The 17,495-nt window shown below is 44.1% G+C and overlaps 1 protein-coding gene across 1 annotated transcript in view; it reads right to left on the reverse strand.

The window, feature by feature from the left end:
• The window catches only part of tspoap1 (TSPO associated protein 1), a gene marked incomplete at its 5' end in the record, with an annotated part of 54,526 nt that overhangs the window by 26,328 nt on the left and 10,703 nt on the right, over positions 1-17,495 (reverse strand). Inside the window, 4 exons of the mRNA XM_079171161.1 lie at positions 3,762-3,965; positions 4,820-4,996; positions 6,348-6,476; positions 6,813-6,920. Of these exons, the coding sequence (XP_079027287.1) occupies positions 3,762-3,965; positions 4,820-4,996; positions 6,348-6,476; positions 6,813-6,920 (618 nt within the window). The remainder of the gene's footprint in view (positions 1-3,761; positions 3,966-4,819; positions 4,997-6,347; positions 6,477-6,812; positions 6,921-17,495) is intronic.

The following is a 17,495-nucleotide window of genomic DNA, read 5'->3' on the forward strand; positions in this document are numbered from 1 at the left end:
TGGTTTTGACGGATGAGCGCAGAGGGGGAATATTATATAATGCCCACAATGTTGTGAGGAATAAAAGGGCTGTCATAGAGAGCATTACACCGAGGCTTAGGCTTTTATGAATCATTTCAAAAGGTTTATGTGCCAACACACTAACCTGACCAAACTTAGCGTGACCTGAGGAGCGGTGCACGCTTTAGAGGTTTTACTCTCTATTCTCGTATGGAGAATTAAGAGAAAAGATCAACCGAGTCGGTGTTAGCGCTACAACTTATTCAAATAGCATACTTGAGCAAAAATAGTGATGCATTTTGACAGCGAGTCCCATATACGTACAGCAACAAAACTACAATATATTTCTGTAGTTCTTGGCACATTGTGTTATTGCTCAACTGTAAGCATTGGACTTTCTTTATTTTGGGTTATTGCATAGTTTAAAATACAAACAAGGGTTGGCATTCCGGTACCAAATAGATAAATCATCCAGTTTATTTGCAAGAATGTTGCACTTGAATTGGCCTTAACTGATCACAAACAGTCAAAATACATCTACATCTAGAATAAATTTGAATATATAGTTGTACTAATACAAAGCTGGATATAAACTGTTAAAAACATAGCCTCCTTTAAGAGTACATGGTTTAGGGATTGTACAGACACTCAAATAGATTTTGTTTGTGTCAGTTTAGAAGTGTTTAGCTGGTTGATTTGATGATTCATTGCGTCAGTGTTTCATTAAATATGAATTACCAACCATCCAGTCAGTGTCATGTGTTGCGAGAGTAGTGAAATTCAAAAGATGCCATGGTTAGCATCGGCTTTAAATCATTCCAGCTTTTATTATTATTTGTATTAGTAATATTAACGTCCCTTCTGCAGACAAATACACAGAGTTGCAGAGGCCGTCAGAGTCAAATGACATCATCAATGAAAATAATCTGATGGGACAAAAGCTGGTTGCAGCTCTGAGTGAAGAGATGCTGGCTCCACACTTACCTGATTCTACAATCAATTTATCATCAGTCATATCTAGCATGCATTCCTGTTCTACAGATTCATGCTAAACGAGAGGCTCGGATGCTAAAAATCACATAGAAATACAACATTTCCTGACATGCAAACTTGTTTCATGTATGAGATTATTAGAGTGCATGTGAGCTTTAACATTTGACGAGTGTATGTCTGTTTGCTCAGCAGTGAAGCACTGAGTTCTAAGTAAATGTAAGATGCAGCTTGATCACTTGCTACATTCCTTTGCCATTTTATTTCATTTTTGTTGTTAACTTTAACAGACTGTACCTGATTTGTATTGACTGTAGCTTGACTGGGTCATGACAGACAGAAACGATCGTTCAAACTTTGAAAATAAAGCGATCAGAAGCGCCTTTTCCTCTCTCTGCTCCTGTGCTCTTTGCAAACGCACATGTTCAATAACACGACGAACTGAACTTCTACTAAAATGTAAACATTTGCACAAAAGTATTATCGGCTTCTCAGTGACAGTAAAAAAAGAATTATGATCTAATGATTATCAATAGATGAAGGATGCAGCCATGTCTACGGTCTGTCCTGGTGTTGAAGCCGCAGCAGGTGCCTCACAATGCGTTTTGGAGACGAGTTCTCACCATAAGAGGCTTGCACACTGCTTGATACAGTGAGGTGGCCCTGTGTACACTTCACACTGATGTGGTCCATATATATACGCTACAGGATCAAGCACACCTTGGGCCCATGCGTACTGACGCAGGGTCAGATCCCATTCAGCAGGCCCTGAATGCCATAAGCACATTGGTGTAATCCCTGCAGACTACTGAAACGGGTAACTGGATCACTTCTTTTAAAAGCACCTTAATGGATTGGCCTGGACGTTGATTTTCTTTTTTAATACAGAGCATATCGATGTCCACCAATCGCACTCGCTGGCCATCCCGTCACTAAGTCGGCCCCCGTCTAAACTCTACACCTGGAAGCTCCGAAATATGAGCGTTATAAAAGCGGGTTTCTGACAGGCTGCCCTTGACTAGGCCTCATGCGTGTCCCGCCTTTCTGATTTGGAAGAAAGTGGCAGTCCACCACAGACGTGTGGGATTTAGCACGGGATTTACTGAAATGAATATTAAAAAAAAACTACAGACATGAGGCCGTAAAGGAAAAAATCCCCTTAGCTGCGAGTCATATTGTTGCACCAACACGGGCCGTGCAACATACTGATAATCTATCAGAATAAGCTGGTCATTTTAATATCTAACACAAATGCAACGCTCGCTGCCTTGAGCCAATGCTCTCACACTCCCCGGTACGTCATGACACTTGATTAGTTTTCGGTGTTAAGTCTCAACTTTGAGTCCTGCACGGCTCCAGGCTCACATCCAAGCAGACACATACGAGGCTAGCCAAGGAGGACTACAGTGGGTTAAAGCGACCGACGCACGGTGGCAACAAAACTCGTAAGGTGACCTACCCCTTTGGTGTGATCTGTGGCAACGTCGAGGCTTCCCCTGGCCTGCTAGTTATCCAGAGCAGGGCGAGATAGAAAAGTCTCTAGTGCGGCCGGAGTCTTACCTACCACCCAAAACCCTCTCACCGCTGCCACAGCAACAGAGAGCGGATTACTGGACTGTACCATTCTGTTGTTAGAGGGGATTAGAGTTCACACAACATGGCCCCTTTCTGGGTGTGCGCGTGCCACTGGGAGTGCGTGTGTGCGTCCCACAAACGGGAGATTACCACAGTCGGCATTCTCATTTGAGCTTCACAGGCAGAGAATTTACTCTATTTCACAGGCAGCAGAGAATTTTTACAAGAACAAAATCCACAGATAGAAGTACGCCTTGAAGTCAACTGATACATTAATGCACACTCTCAAAAGGACACCATTTACGGATGTTCAGTGGTGTGAGCAAATAAAAAAAGACAGGGCCTTTCTAGTCTTTCGACCACTCGAAGTGCTGAACACTACATTTCAGCACTCACCCATTCAGACTCACGTTTATACACTGATGTGACTGAATTTGCGGTTCAGCATTTTGCCCCAGGATGCCGAGGGAATCGAGGACGAGCAGAGGCCCATGAATCTTTATCTGTGATGTACAGTTTGTGCATTCTTCACACGTGTGGCCAGTGACTGATCTATCTGCGCATCACTTCACGGGTGAAGGACTGTTTCTAAGAACTGGACAGAGAGGAGAATTAAATGAAGAGAGGATCAGAGCGTGTGACTTCGACATCTTTGCTCAGGCCCAAGTTCAAGGCGGGGAATCATCTCATTATGGCTTGCGGGCAGATTAGTATCGGGTCCAACGACAAGCCATTATATAACACTGCAAAACTGCATTCCATGCCAACATAAACATACGCTAGCTTTCAGGGGGGAAAAAACTCATTTTACATTACAGAACAACGTTTACTGTAATCCAAACTGTACTGTGGTACCAACACCATCGCTCCTGGTGGTCCCCTCTGGTGTTTGTTATCACATACACAATGATGATGAACAGCATACCAATTGTTTTTTTAGAAAGGGCTACAGTTTTTCTACCTTTACACTGACTTAGATTACAGTATCTGCGTATTTTTTTATTCTTATTTACATAAAAGGATCCCCACTACACAGCAGCTACAGTAGTATACAGTAGCTGTTGCCATTTAAAAATGATGTACAGTTGACTTGATGTCATCAGTTTTAAAGTGCATAGACAAGGTTCTCTTGTTAAAATCGCTTAGGACCAACAGGGGTCAGCAAAGAGTTGTGCTATGTTATGAGGGGACTTTACCTTGAGTTCCCCCTCTTCCTCCTCTTCCTCCTCCTCCTCCTCCTTGATTTGCCCACACTTCTCTAGGCCACAGGGATCGGGACTGTGGCTGTGCTGCTGTCCAGACGATGTGACCGACAGCTGCCTCTGGAGCCGCAGCACCTCCCTCTGAGACTCCCTGAGAAGCCTCTCGAATTCCACTCTGCCAGATGGAACAGGGGAGCCCTACACCCAGACACACACACACACACACACACACACACACACACACACACACACACACACACACACACACACACACACACACACACACACACACACACGCATCAAAGACCACCGCAAGACGAGCACGTCATCAAGTCAGCACATCGTGGCTATTCTAATTTTAGCTGTTGAAAGTTTTAAAACTGCATCCTGAGTACCAACCTGATCCACATCCCATCTAAAATATAAATATCTTACCAAGTGAATTGTAATCTAAAGAGAAACTATATTTCTTCCAATTTAGAACTGATTAAAAATGGTGTTTAATAAACCCCTTAAGAGGAAAACAGTAGTAAATATAGAACAGTCAGAGGAGACACTGCAAAACTACAAAAAACGATTCTGGGTCATGGACCACCCAAAATACCAAAGTCATCTCATTTGGGCATTATATGTTAATGTTCCCATTCAAGCTGAGAAAACCACTAAACCCTCATCACATGGTGAGAAATGTGTTGAGGTTGAACATGGGATCAATAAACAGCACACCCCGTAAGACCATTCATTATAAAAACGCGGCAGATGTTCACATTCAGGGGGACGAGCTCTTAAGTCACTGGAGCAGTAATTAAAAACAGGCACTTAGAAAGGCAGCCTATTCCTGCACTGTCATCTAGTCATCAGCAGTGACGCAGCCCTTCTAATGCGGGCTTAAGAGGGAGGAAGGATGAGTAGCACCCGCGCTGCCCAGCAGAGAGCGAGCTTGTGGCAGGGATGACGAGGAGGGTTCAGATGGAACGTTCAATGGACGTTAAAGTGGTCTAAAAACTGTGAGCCCAAGATCCGATCAGGGTCCACAGGTTACTGAGGAGTACCTTCGTGGTGCCCTGCCGGGCCTCCAGCTCTCGGCACTCTTGCTGCAGGGCGGCGATCTCTTTGTCCTTGGACAGCAGCAGGTCGGCGTGCTGGGCGAGGTCCCGAGCTCGCTGACGGGCGAACGCCCTCTTGTAGTGCTCCACCGACCCGGGTCTCAGCAGTGACGGGGAGTTCACCTGCACGAGAGCAAGAGGGACATTTGTGTTCATCTTCATTTGACTCATCAGAATATTACCGGGGGTCCGGTGAGCAGGTGCACTGAGAGTAGCCAGTGACCGAGACAGGAGGTCCTATAATTGTGTTCTTCACTACTGGTCTCCAGGACAGACTTGTGCTGGAGGCTCTTTCCCTCTCACGACCCCTCCTGTGTTCGGTGCATCATGCAGCTTTTCATAACAATAGCACGACAGTATCTGATTTTATTATGCCGTTCAGGTCGTGTTTCAAGAGACTATTTATGAAATGATTGAATACCAACTTCACCACTTATTTGTGAGTTGTGGTGATGTCTACCAATAAACGTGAACTGGATCTGATTATCGGTGTTCTGTCAAATAAAAGGGAGCCCACTGCATGAGCATTTATACTTACTATATCAGAAAGAAGTCAAGGACTACAGAAACCAATTTTGCTGAAGCGACTGTATATTCTTGTGTTTTTTTTATCGTCTTCTTTTTGCTGTCTAACAAGCTTCTGCAAACGCTGAGGGATTCAGTCAGTGTATTAGCTAATTTGCAGCCTATGACTACATGTTTCATACTAGAAGATGATATTTATGTCTATTTAAAAAAGGTACAGATGATACCTAACTGGCAAGTAGGCATGGGACTATATGAAAATGTCATGTCACGATTATCCTGGCCAAAATAGTTTCTATTCACGATATTATCGTAATAAAATATGCTTAAAACTCTTAAAATGGCACTGAAACACACTGGAATCACTTTACCTTTACATTTAGTTAAAAAAACAAATATCTATATTACATCACAGATGGGATAAGCATCTTTCTTTGGTGACAAAGATCTTAAATAAGGTAACTCATAAGTTCCCCCAAGGGATACAAATATTAGCAACATTGTGTAAGTCTTCCTTAAATAACTCCTGTATTCTTTTAAGTCAGGATCCATTTTTAACTTCTCTACATAATAGCGAGCTCGACAGTTTCTTCATGTCACTCAGGTGAGGATATTCACGATCAACCCGATAACGGAAATTCCTCACAATCAACTTATTGGGAGTGTTTTATCGCGATCCGTTGCATCTCTTCTGTAGATAAAGAGTTCTTGCAGCCAATCTAGTGATGCATTAAATGATTCAATAGGGTGCCGGTATTTCTCAACAAGGAGCCCATTCATCACGCTCTCAACTATTCCATTCAACTCGTTCCCGGACATTACGCCGGTTCGGGCGGCGGTGCTTGATAATGAGCCGCTCCCCAGCATTTGGGTCACGGCGAGGCCCGAACGTGGGAAGAACGCAGTTGGCCGTGAAACCGTTTGAGCTCATTTTATTTGTGCGGCGTACCACTCTGAGGTTGGCCTCCTGCAGCTTCCGAGCTCTCTCCTCCAGCCTCTTAGCGAGAACAGACAGCTCCGTGTTCTTCCTCCTCAGCCGCCTGACCTTCTCCTCGGTCTCTGGGGCGCTGCTCTTCCGCTTAACACACGGGGAAACAAATATCATCAGCAAAAATATGAACACAAAACACCAAATCAGCGGCAAAACAATTATCCTGGAGGGCTCGTTAAGGGTTTGAAGAGTGGCAGTTTAGTGTCATCTGTCACCAGTGGAAATTCAGGAGCTACATGGGGAAAGGCCAACACACTGACCAGATATTCATCGATTTATAAACTGAATAAAAAGAGCAATAAGCAGCAGCTCGCTGGAACAATGCACGTTTTAAAGTGGGTTGCTCGCTGCTTCTGTGCACCTGGCCTACTTTCTAGGAAGCCTTCAGTCAAGACTGCAGACTCGTGTTATTTTTAGTCTCACCAGCAGGCCGTTCTCCTCCCTCAGTGTGGTGCAAGTCTTCTCCAGCTCGTCCAGGGCTCGCAAGAGCTCAGAGTTCTGACGCACCAGGAAACCGTAGTCAGTGCCATTCTGGAAAAAACACAAGCACAACACGGACAGATGCAGAGTTTACCAACTACAGTTTTTTATAAAACAACGTGAGGGTCTGTTAGTTATTATCAGAGTGAAACGAAGCGCCTCCCCTCAGCCAGTGTTAACATGGTTCTATCTAATGATGGCTGACAGATGATAGTCCAATGAAAAGGCTTTTCATTAGGCCGACTCCATCAGCCTACCGGTGCTGATCATCTATTACACCACATTAACTCATATTGAGCCACGAAGAGAGGGGGAAGGAGCGAGGAAAGTGGATTCAGAGAATCTTCACACTCTTTCAGTTTTTAACTTCCTAATTTTGAATTATTTGTCGTCATCAATCTAAACTTTGCACCCCGTGAGGACGTGCTCTCTCCTTGCAGATGACCTCGAGCTCTTTCAAATCGGACAGGATTACCGATCAACTGTAAAGGGAGGATTTGTCTCAGGCTGCAGGGCTGCACCTTAGGATCATGATGGACTGTGATAGCAGCTGTGAGGTGAGAAATAAAGACATCATATTCCAAACCCAGTGTGCATTTAATGACTGCAGTCAGTTGTCATGTGCTGAAATGAATACACGTTACGGGTGTTACACAAATGAGCTTGTTATCTTGTGAGCCCTTAGCGGAGGGCCCGGCTCAACAAAGCAGCATAGATGTGTCAGACAGTCAATGTGCTGATCAAGTCATTGGCGTCCTGGGAGCAGCGCCCTACTTCTGTGACAGGGATGCTCTGAAACGAGCTCCGAGGCTCAGAGCGGAGGAGGGTGGGGGTTCGACCTGGCACACGTGCACGTGAACGGCTGCAGCGAGAGCAGATGGACAGACGGGGTGACCGGAGAAGCCGGAGGTAAAAAGGTGGAGGGCTCGTCCTCAGAGTGAAACACATTCAATAAAAAAAACACACTGCTGCTGAAGTATCCACAGACAGATGGAGGTAGGTGGTTCTCCAGGGGACAGTGGTAGACCACATATCCCAGCACGGATAAAAAGCACACGGATGGCTCCACGTGTGAAACACCGGTGAACCTGCCTCCGTAATACGCTGGGGATCTCATTATTAACGTGAGAAATCACACGTTTCAAACAGCACAAAAAAAAAGCTAATGTTACATTACACATCCCGCCATCTTGTGAGATTATGTCGTCTTGGTAACTGCGGATGACGGGCGATCTGGCGGCTCCCCGGAGTGTTTTTCTGACGCTACTGTACCCGTTACTTAAGTCAACACTAATGACCAGCTGCGTGCTGAAGCAGCAGCTGAGGCTCCAGCGCGTGTTGTGATAGTAACGTGTCTGGTGGTGGGTTACAAAGGAGGGCCAGAAAAAGAGCATGTGTTTTCAGGGGGAGACCACACAGACTAGCAGACACAATATTCTGCCTGAAATCATTAACACATGATCTGGGGAGGAAAATAATTCACGGAAAATAATTTTAAACTGTAGAAGTAGAAAAAAACGATTTTACGATAGTCCAGTGACAAAACTCACTTGGTCATGGCCAGACCCATGTTCAGGTAAAGTACCGTCTGAATTAGTAGTGAAAAGCTTGCTGTCAAAGCAACAATGTGTGATCACTATTTGAAACTGTAGGCAAAAAAAGAAAAGAAGAAAAAGCTGCTTCATGGACGACGTCTCCAATCAATACATGCAGTGACTCAGCATGTTCATCCTCCTTAAACTCGAATGCTCTCTTTGGGCTCCAGCTGAGATCCTGTAAGACACAGTGTCATCTCGCTGTTCTGGTTAAGCATGACTGAAGCCTCCAGATATCCATGAAGTCAAACCCCCCCCGCTTCTTCTCACTATTTTTTTTTCGACATTTCAACCTTATTTAAAATCGAACATTCAAATACAGGGTGGCATTTATTGTGAAGAAGCCACAGGAAACGCACTGGGGTCAGCGCGGACTGCAAAAACAAGAGGTCTTTTTCAGCACTCTTCCAATATTAGCACATTAAGAAAGCTTCCTGAAGAAAAATGTACTTTTGTTTATGGGTCTTGATGCTGTGTAGAAAATACTACCTAGTAGTGTTGGTCAGAGATTATAAAGACATGTTGGAGTTTCAACATGAACAAGGAGCTACTGTAAATAATCTGTCAATCCATTCTCAACACATTCTTTTTCCTGGTCAGGGAATGCGGGAACACACATGCATGCACACGCACGCACGCACACACGCACACACACACACACACACACACACACACACACACACACACACACACACACACACACACACACACACACACACACACACACACACACACACACACACACACACACACACAATAATACATGTGTGAGAATCCTTGTCCTCACCTTCCTTAGATGATATATTAGGGTTCACAGACAGGCTGCACACTAAAGTGTATTGCTTGTCCTAAAAACCTATGAACAGCACTTAAAGACCAGACCACTCGCTTTGTTGATGATACGTGAATTTTTCAGGGACGCTGCTTATTAAACTGTCTCGCTTTGATTTATCTCTTGTACCGTAATGTGAGCAATAAGGGAGAGCTCCAAGTCAAACATATTCTTTAAATGTCTTCAAATGTGATGTTTCTTGCTTTTAAGAATATGGTACTTTTTATTTTTAATTTTTTTTAGAAAGCATTAAGACACAAAGCTTAACACCAGAAAAAGGTAAGGTTCAGACGATGTTTCTTTTTAAAAAGTGCTTTTCTACAACACAATGTTTGGTACGACATATCAAGACGAGTTGACTGTGGCCGCTTCTCTGTCCTTACTCTCGTGACTCTATTTAAGACTGCTGACAATATCCAAATCGTGATAGTTAGTCAAACGAGGAGAGAGCAGTCTCTAACCTCAGTGGTTACGTCAATAATTATTCTACAATAAAGGCCTTCCAGTGGTTCACCAGCTTTATTGTCCTACGTGGGAGATTGGGTTTGCAGCGCTGCAAAAAATGTCCATAAAAGAAAAAACCAGCATAGCAGTGAAAACAAAGTCATGCATGTAAAATCACAAAACAGGACCAAGTTATCAATACAGAGCCATTGTCTGTTATGAACGTTGATGTCACTACCGCATTGCATTGTGGGATATCCATGCCCGTGTAGTGTGCAGAGTTTGCATACTGCAATGTTTCACCAGAAATATGCAATTCAGGTACTTTTAGCCCAATACTTACAGACTAAAACATCTCACATACTGCTTTAGCATGTCAGTAGCCACAGGATGCTACTATTATAAGTATGTGATATCAAGCCAATGACAAAAGGACATACAACACCGCTAAATGTCATAGAAGTGATGCCCAAACACTACATCAAGCAGAAATAGCCTAAAGTAGTTTTTTACATTTAAGCTGAGTTATGTTGTTTTCTTCACAGCAAACACTCGTTAATGGCTCACAGAGTCTCTCAGATGAACCTTTGTGTCCTTGGGAGTTATTTTGCCATCAGTTAGAGGAGCCGGTCCCAGTGTCCCAGCCCTGCTCTCAGGACGACGATGCTAAAGCCCAATCAATCACCTCAGAGGAAGGCCAGCCAGAGCGAACTCGGCCTCCGCCGGCCTCCATTCTGATTCTAACGATCTTGGAGTCCGTCCACGTCTTCTAATTGTTCCCTGGGAATCGCACTGAAATACGCCAGAGGCTTTTCTTTAGCCATGAGGTAATGCCGGCTTCTCGCGGACTAAACAAACCCCGAGCCCGCTTCCTTGCTGCCACAGAAAAAGGGCTGCAGGTGTTGAGGTCCACTCAAGGCCAGTGTATTAGCATTCAGCCAGCTCTCCTCTCTCGCGGCACTTTTCACATGGGCCTGGCTCACTAATAAGCGAGGCAGACGTAAACACAGCAGCAGGAGGGCGGGGGGGGGGTCCACACAAACGTCTGTCAGGAGAGCCTGGGCCTAATGGAGCCATGTCCCTGAGCCCTGTTTCAATCTGTCTGCAATCATCATGGATGCAAGCAGATAACTGAGGGGAGTGCCGATTATAAAACACACTGCGGCTGATAAAGACCCTGATAAACGCAGGGGTGGACGAGCCTTTAACTGATCGCAAACGGGGGAGATATTTTGCGCCGTGATAAACCTTGATGGCATCTGGGTCATCTGGTGCTTTCTCGACCTAAGTAGAGTAGTTGAATCACTTTGGGGGGGTTTTCAGATAATGAATACAACAAATGCTGTACTTTCAGGTCTGTAAAACAGCTTCTCAGAGACACAGCAGGAGGCTGAAGCGCCAAAAAATGTGACAGGCCTCGTTAGTAAATGCTACTGGAGCGATACAGAGCAACTGTAATCTGATTTATCATGAAAATACGTTTTAAAAATCTAAATCAAAACTTCAGCTACGCACTAAAATGAAAGAGCAACATTAAAGATAAACCTCACAAGTGACACATTACTAATTATTCCGACACGTATGACTTCTATGTCTTATAGACCAATAAGCCGACACTGACGAGCGTGAGCTTCATAAAGAGAGCAGGCTGAGTTGCCTCTGTATTATCTGGGTCAGTTGCTGTTTTATGTGCCTCTAAGGCGAAATGAAAATGGAGTTCATCGCTTCGCTTGTAGAGAAGCGACGACGACGACACAGTGATAGATAAAGAAACCAGTCAATTATGACACGTCTTCATATCAAATTGGCAACTCTCGCTTTGCGAGTCTCATTTGGAGCAAATAAAACTGCTCGGACACAGAATATTGATGTGTGAGGCTCAAAGGAAAATGCACACAAAGTGAGACATAAACTTACCGAGTCAAATAAAATGCGCTAATGCAGCAACTTCCAAAGTGAGGCAAAACGGTTCCATCCTCACAGCTTCAAGGTGTTTTATTAGCAATGCGGTAAATAAAACTTCACCGTGTGTTGAATTAGTAAGTCAGACATTGTTGCTGTGACCCTGAGAGCTAAACGCACCGCAAGAAAACACATGGAAAGGAACAAAAACACAAGTAAATGGAAAAAGCATCATGAATTTGACAACACTTGCAAAAATAATGCTGCAATGAGAAAAACACAACTAAATATAGAAATTCTGGAAGTCCCACTGAACACAATGGAAATGAAATGAAAAAAAAACATGGTTCAGATAAAGATGGCTGAAGCTAAATGAACAGCAAATATCTGCAATAATATTTAAATCATGAACCCAGAATGTTAAAAGTTGCTGCATGAGCGCATTTTATTTGACTCGGTAAGTTTATGTCTCACTTTGTGTGCATTTTCCTTTGAGCCTCACACATCAATATTCTGTGTCCGAGCAGTTTTATTAGCTCCAAATGAGACTCGCAAAGCGAGAGTTGCCAATTTGATATGAAGATGTGTCATAATTGACTGGTTTCTTTATCTATGCATCACTTTTTAGTGTCCCCTGGAAACTTCTGTTGTTTTTTGTTCTGTGTCGCAGCATTTCTGAATTTGGTTGCGTTGTCTCATTTTGCAGCATTTCTTTTTATCGCGTGCTGTTAAATCGGTGAAAGTGTTTTCTCAATTTGCTTGTGTTTCCTTTAGTTGCAGCGCGTTGACCTTTCTGGGCCACCGTACACTATTCCTGACCTACCACTGTGTTTTATGTGATTTCCTGTATCATAAAGGGTAAACTGATCAAATGTACCAAAGGGAGGTTAGTTCCTGATGTATGAAAACATACAAACATTGTGGACGTACATCTTTGCAGTATTAATGAGCATATAGTGTATTTGGCAGAAAGAGAAGCTGGAAAAAAAAAAAAGAATGCAGAAAATGTTGACGATAAAGGTCGGTAGAATCTAAAGGCGATAAGAAACGGAGACGGAGAGGAGACACGACTGGGGACTTTAGTTCCCCATCAACAAAGATCTGAACGGATCATTAAATGTTCGATTTAGCCTTACATATTCATAAGGCTCCGCAACCACATTATCCTTTTGTCTGGGATCCGCGGCGAAGCTTCTGTAAGCAAATGGAAATGTCTAGTCTGGTTTTCACGGAAACGCCAACATCAGCATTTTTAGCTGACAGCTAGAACCCCCCCCCCCCCCCACTGTGAGCCTCTACGGAGCCGGCAAGACAAAGACACAGACACGCACACATGGGCACACGCGTTCGGCCATTGTTAACTCTTTGTTGGACATGATATTGGAAATGTCAGTATTATTAAAGCAGCATCATGTACGGTTCATATTACGACCATGAAATCCAAAGACTTTTGAAGCAATACATCAGCATACCACTAATTATAGCAATTGTGGATTGGTGGCTTGGGACAGAAACAACACAAAGCTTACTTTTGGGAAGGACTGGATAGAAGAAGAAATAAAGTACAACACACAGTAGTAACTGAATAAACAAGAGTTCCATATAATTCAGTCGGTCTGCTGTCTGCATGCTCAAAGACAGCAGCAACACGACATGATAGTCACTGTTTTATTACAATGTGTCAAAGCACAACTCATCTTAAGAATGTGTAGTTATTATCGTCCTACATTTTTTATCCGGCATTTCAGAACACTACAGATTGATTTTATTTTTTTATTTTAATAAATGCACAAGCTGCATGTACTCACTGCTGATTTCATTCAGCATACAGGGTTGGCATGAAGGAGGCCGTCTGCTGAATCTGGAAATGTGCCATAATTAATCCAGGCCTTGGTAATAATCAAGGGGGGGAAAGACCTCCTCCCAACAGAGTCAACCCTAAAAACGTCCCACGGTCGCAGAACTGACTCTGGAACACCGTTTTAATTGCCAGCAGAGGCGATTAACGGAAAAACCTATAACCAGCGAAGACAGCGAAGTGGATACTAATGGACTCCACGATGTCGGTGAGGCGTTACAATTCAGAGCCAAATCAATGACTCTCTTTATCTCCGTCTCCTGCAGGACAACGTCAGTGGATTTCTAATGAGGATCTATGAACCGCTCTGCTGTGAAACATCCTCTCAAGACGGAAAAGAAGTTTGAGGACGAATGTGTTTTGATCTCCTACTATGATATATTTTGATAGTCTAAATGTTGCTTTACTCCATTGCCACCTACATCTGTTGTGGTTTAACACTCACATGAATTTTTACTGTATAGTCATGTTGGTCTCCAGTTTGCTGCTACTTAATATTTCTACAGTTTTGTTCCAATTACTGTGATCAAGGTTGCAATATCCACTGTTTTTATAGGACAACAAACTAGGCTTAAACTTATTTGAGATCTGTGGTGTTGCAAACATGTCTTCAGGTTAGGAAACAGGGAAGCTGCCATCTGCACTGGTCTCAAAAGAAGCAGAGGAATATCTCTGGAAAAGAAACTACAAATGAAAAGTAAAACCACAGAGCGGTTTGTGGCCTGGGGTATTTTCATTAACAGCAGCTCTCTCTCCCTATACTCATATATAAGTCATGAAGAAGCCCTCTTAAGTGTCCTCTCAAATCCCCTCCGGTATTTATCACGACTCGCCTCGCGCCCCACCCCCCCCCCCCCCGCCCCACCGCCCCGGGGTACCTGACGGTGACAGATTAGGGGGTCTCTCTTGCTGCGTTAGAGAACAAAGAAGCAACACGAGAGACACCCCTTTAACCCCCCCCAGGCGTCCAGCCATCTACCTCCACCACGCCCTCATACGAACGTCCTCTAAAAGGAGGTTGTGCAAAAGATAAATAATATGCACTGTCTGGAATTGCTTGTTAGGGCCTTGTCCTGTCCATATGTTTAGAATATAAGATGTGCATACATTTCAGCACACAACCTTCACGTGGTATGGACCATCTAGTTCTCAACCATTACACGCATGTCATGGTGGATTCTTATGTAGGGACGGGCTAATTCATCTCCTACGCCAGGACTGATTTCACGCTTCATCCAAGTGAAGACATCAATATGGAAGCCGTGGTAACCATGTTTTAGCATCCGCGATGCATGGTGGGTGCAACACTAATTATGAGCGCTCGTCCCATCGGCGTTCAGGTCTCGTCTCCATTGTGACTCTGAGCTTCGTTCTTATAAACATTTACAACACTGCCGCACCGACACAGTAATTAAAAATCCATACTGTCATCGTCTCACTGCAAATAAAAAATGGCACGATCCCCCGAGCCTGCGAGGGGCTTAATAAGGTGTCAGACACGCAGAGAACATCTGGTGTTTAAAAAAAGTCAAAAGATGAACAGAAGGAGGGGTCGCCAGATTATGCCGTTTTGTGCAGTGTCAGCAGAAAATGGATGGTGGGGAGATTTGTTTCGTGCCCGACCCTCCACAGGTTCAAAACCCCCGAGAGCTTCAAAAGAATATAACCCTTAATCTTGCCAAAGTAAATTGCATATGCATACAAGCCCAAGCGCCTTTGCTACTTCGTCTGCATGACATGATGTGTGGAAAATCAATTTTAAAGAGACACTAAAATTGGCATTGATGCGTTTTTGCGGCAGCATCTGTGTAGCGGATAAAAAGTTATGTGACTGTCGTCTAAATGCTTTTGTTAACCGGAGCTTTGATAAAACATCAAATATGGGCCCACCATCATTAAGCCAGTTTCACTCCCCAGACTGGGCGGAGCACCACAGGCTGCTATGCAGCCAGAAGTGGAAGTGCATACAATTAATTGAAAGAACGGATCTAACCTGCCCTGAAAGGACCGTGTTGCCAAAATAATAATCACTCCTTCTACTCTGTCACTGTCATCCTTGCAGTTCTGCCCAGTCAGCATCTCGTCGCCACAAGCTCAAATTCCACCGGATGTTTCCAGTTACGAAATTCTCAAAGTCTTAGTGAACACTGATCCGCTCCTGTGTCACCAGTGCTGTGCCAACACGTTGCTGACATACTGGCTTTAATGTAACTAGGTGACTGAACACCTAGTTCACCATACTGGTGTTCAGATCAGTTCAGTATTCGTTCTCTCTGTTGGCGATGACACAATATAAACAATAGGAGTTATTCTTCAATACATAAAGGCACGGCTGACTTTACATTACGTTTCAGATATTTACTATTTGGATCATTTCAGAGATTTTTTCAGAAAGCAGTTCTCCACTCCGCGAAAAAACATTTAACTCTTTATTCTGGCGACAGGTTTAGAAAACGTGGGCTGAAACGGCGCTATCTCAGGAACAGGTTTTAAAGTAATATACGGCCCGTTTTCAGTTTAATTCTCCCCACAAAGGTTCTCTCTCAAATATCCAACACAACGCCATCAGCTGATCAATCGGCTATCGGCCTTTTTCCTGCTCCAAACTATCGTGATCACATCGGCCTTTAAAAATCCGCTGTCAGTCGACTGCCAATACAAATCATGTGGTGATCGTGATCTAGAAGGCTCAGACACTGTATGCTCAACACATTCAGGAGAACACGGGGCAGACCGGGCCTGCAAGTCAGCTCCCAGAGGACGGAGCCATTAATTAATAGAACACACACTGTCAATTAGTCTCGAACAACAATGCCGGACCATTCAAATGTCTAGACGCCATTGCGGCGTTCCACAACGAGCCTATACGAGTCACATTCAATAAACGCACATCTGGCAGAAGCACTCGAGTAATGAAAGGACTTAGCGACCTTTCTTGACATTCAGTGGGTCAACAAAATGAGTCTCCCTTCCCTCCTCCAGGCAAAAAGCATTTCCCATTGTGAGAGGACACACACACACACACACACACACACACACACACACACACACACACACACACACACACACACACACACACACACACACACACACACACACACACACACACACACGTAATCAAGGGATTCATTTCGCCAGCAGTTTGGGAGCGGGGCCAAATGGTGCAGAAATGTCACAGACAGCAGAAAGCCTTTAGTGGATGCCAAATGTGTAGCTGTCTAAATGGCGGCTTGTGAATGTAAATGTGTGTGTGTGTGTGTGTGTGTGTGGGGGGGGGGGGGGATTCCAGACGCCCTCCGTGTGATATTAGGTCTGAGTTTAAGCCTTTAAAGAGGCAAACACAGGTGGATAAAGAAATACCAACAGCTGATGACAGAGCTGTGACACAGACTGTTTCCCACCTTTAAAAAGCCGGATCACTCGTGTGCTACTGTTCTCACAACGAATGAGGCTTTAAGGTTATGAGAGTATTAGCAGGAGGTGTGGCGATGGGAAACAATAAATGGACCAATAAACGGTACTCATTTGGTGAAAGATGGGATGAGAACCAACATTATATCATAATAAGGACTATGCATGTTTTTTCTTTATGTGAAAAATATGTAAAAGATGTTCTCATGTTCTGAGGATGGATTCTTAACGGCGGCTGCAGCAGTAAAGAACATTTCCGATGCTACAATAATTCATGCTGTTTTGAGTGTGGCATATATTTCCATTTTTAACAGTGTGCAATCTTTGCACAGCAAATCTGTGCACCAGTGAGCAGCAATACTTTGTGGAGTACATACTGGTCAACTGGATGTCTTTAGTACAGAGCAGTGTGCAGAGTGGAAGAGATCCCCCACAGTCCATTCACTCACAGCTGTGAGTGAATGTGACAGCGAACGAATTGTCTGACCCCCTGATCCGTAGAGAGGGTCTGCACCTCGCTGCAGACAGACAGACAGACAGACAGACAGACAGACAGACAGACAGACAGACAGCGATGTTTGGGC

This window comes from Pholis gunnellus, assembly GCF_910591455.1.
Source record: "Pholis gunnellus genome assembly, chromosome: 13".
Lineage (NCBI taxonomy): Eukaryota > Metazoa > Chordata > Actinopteri > Perciformes > Pholidae > Pholis > Pholis gunnellus.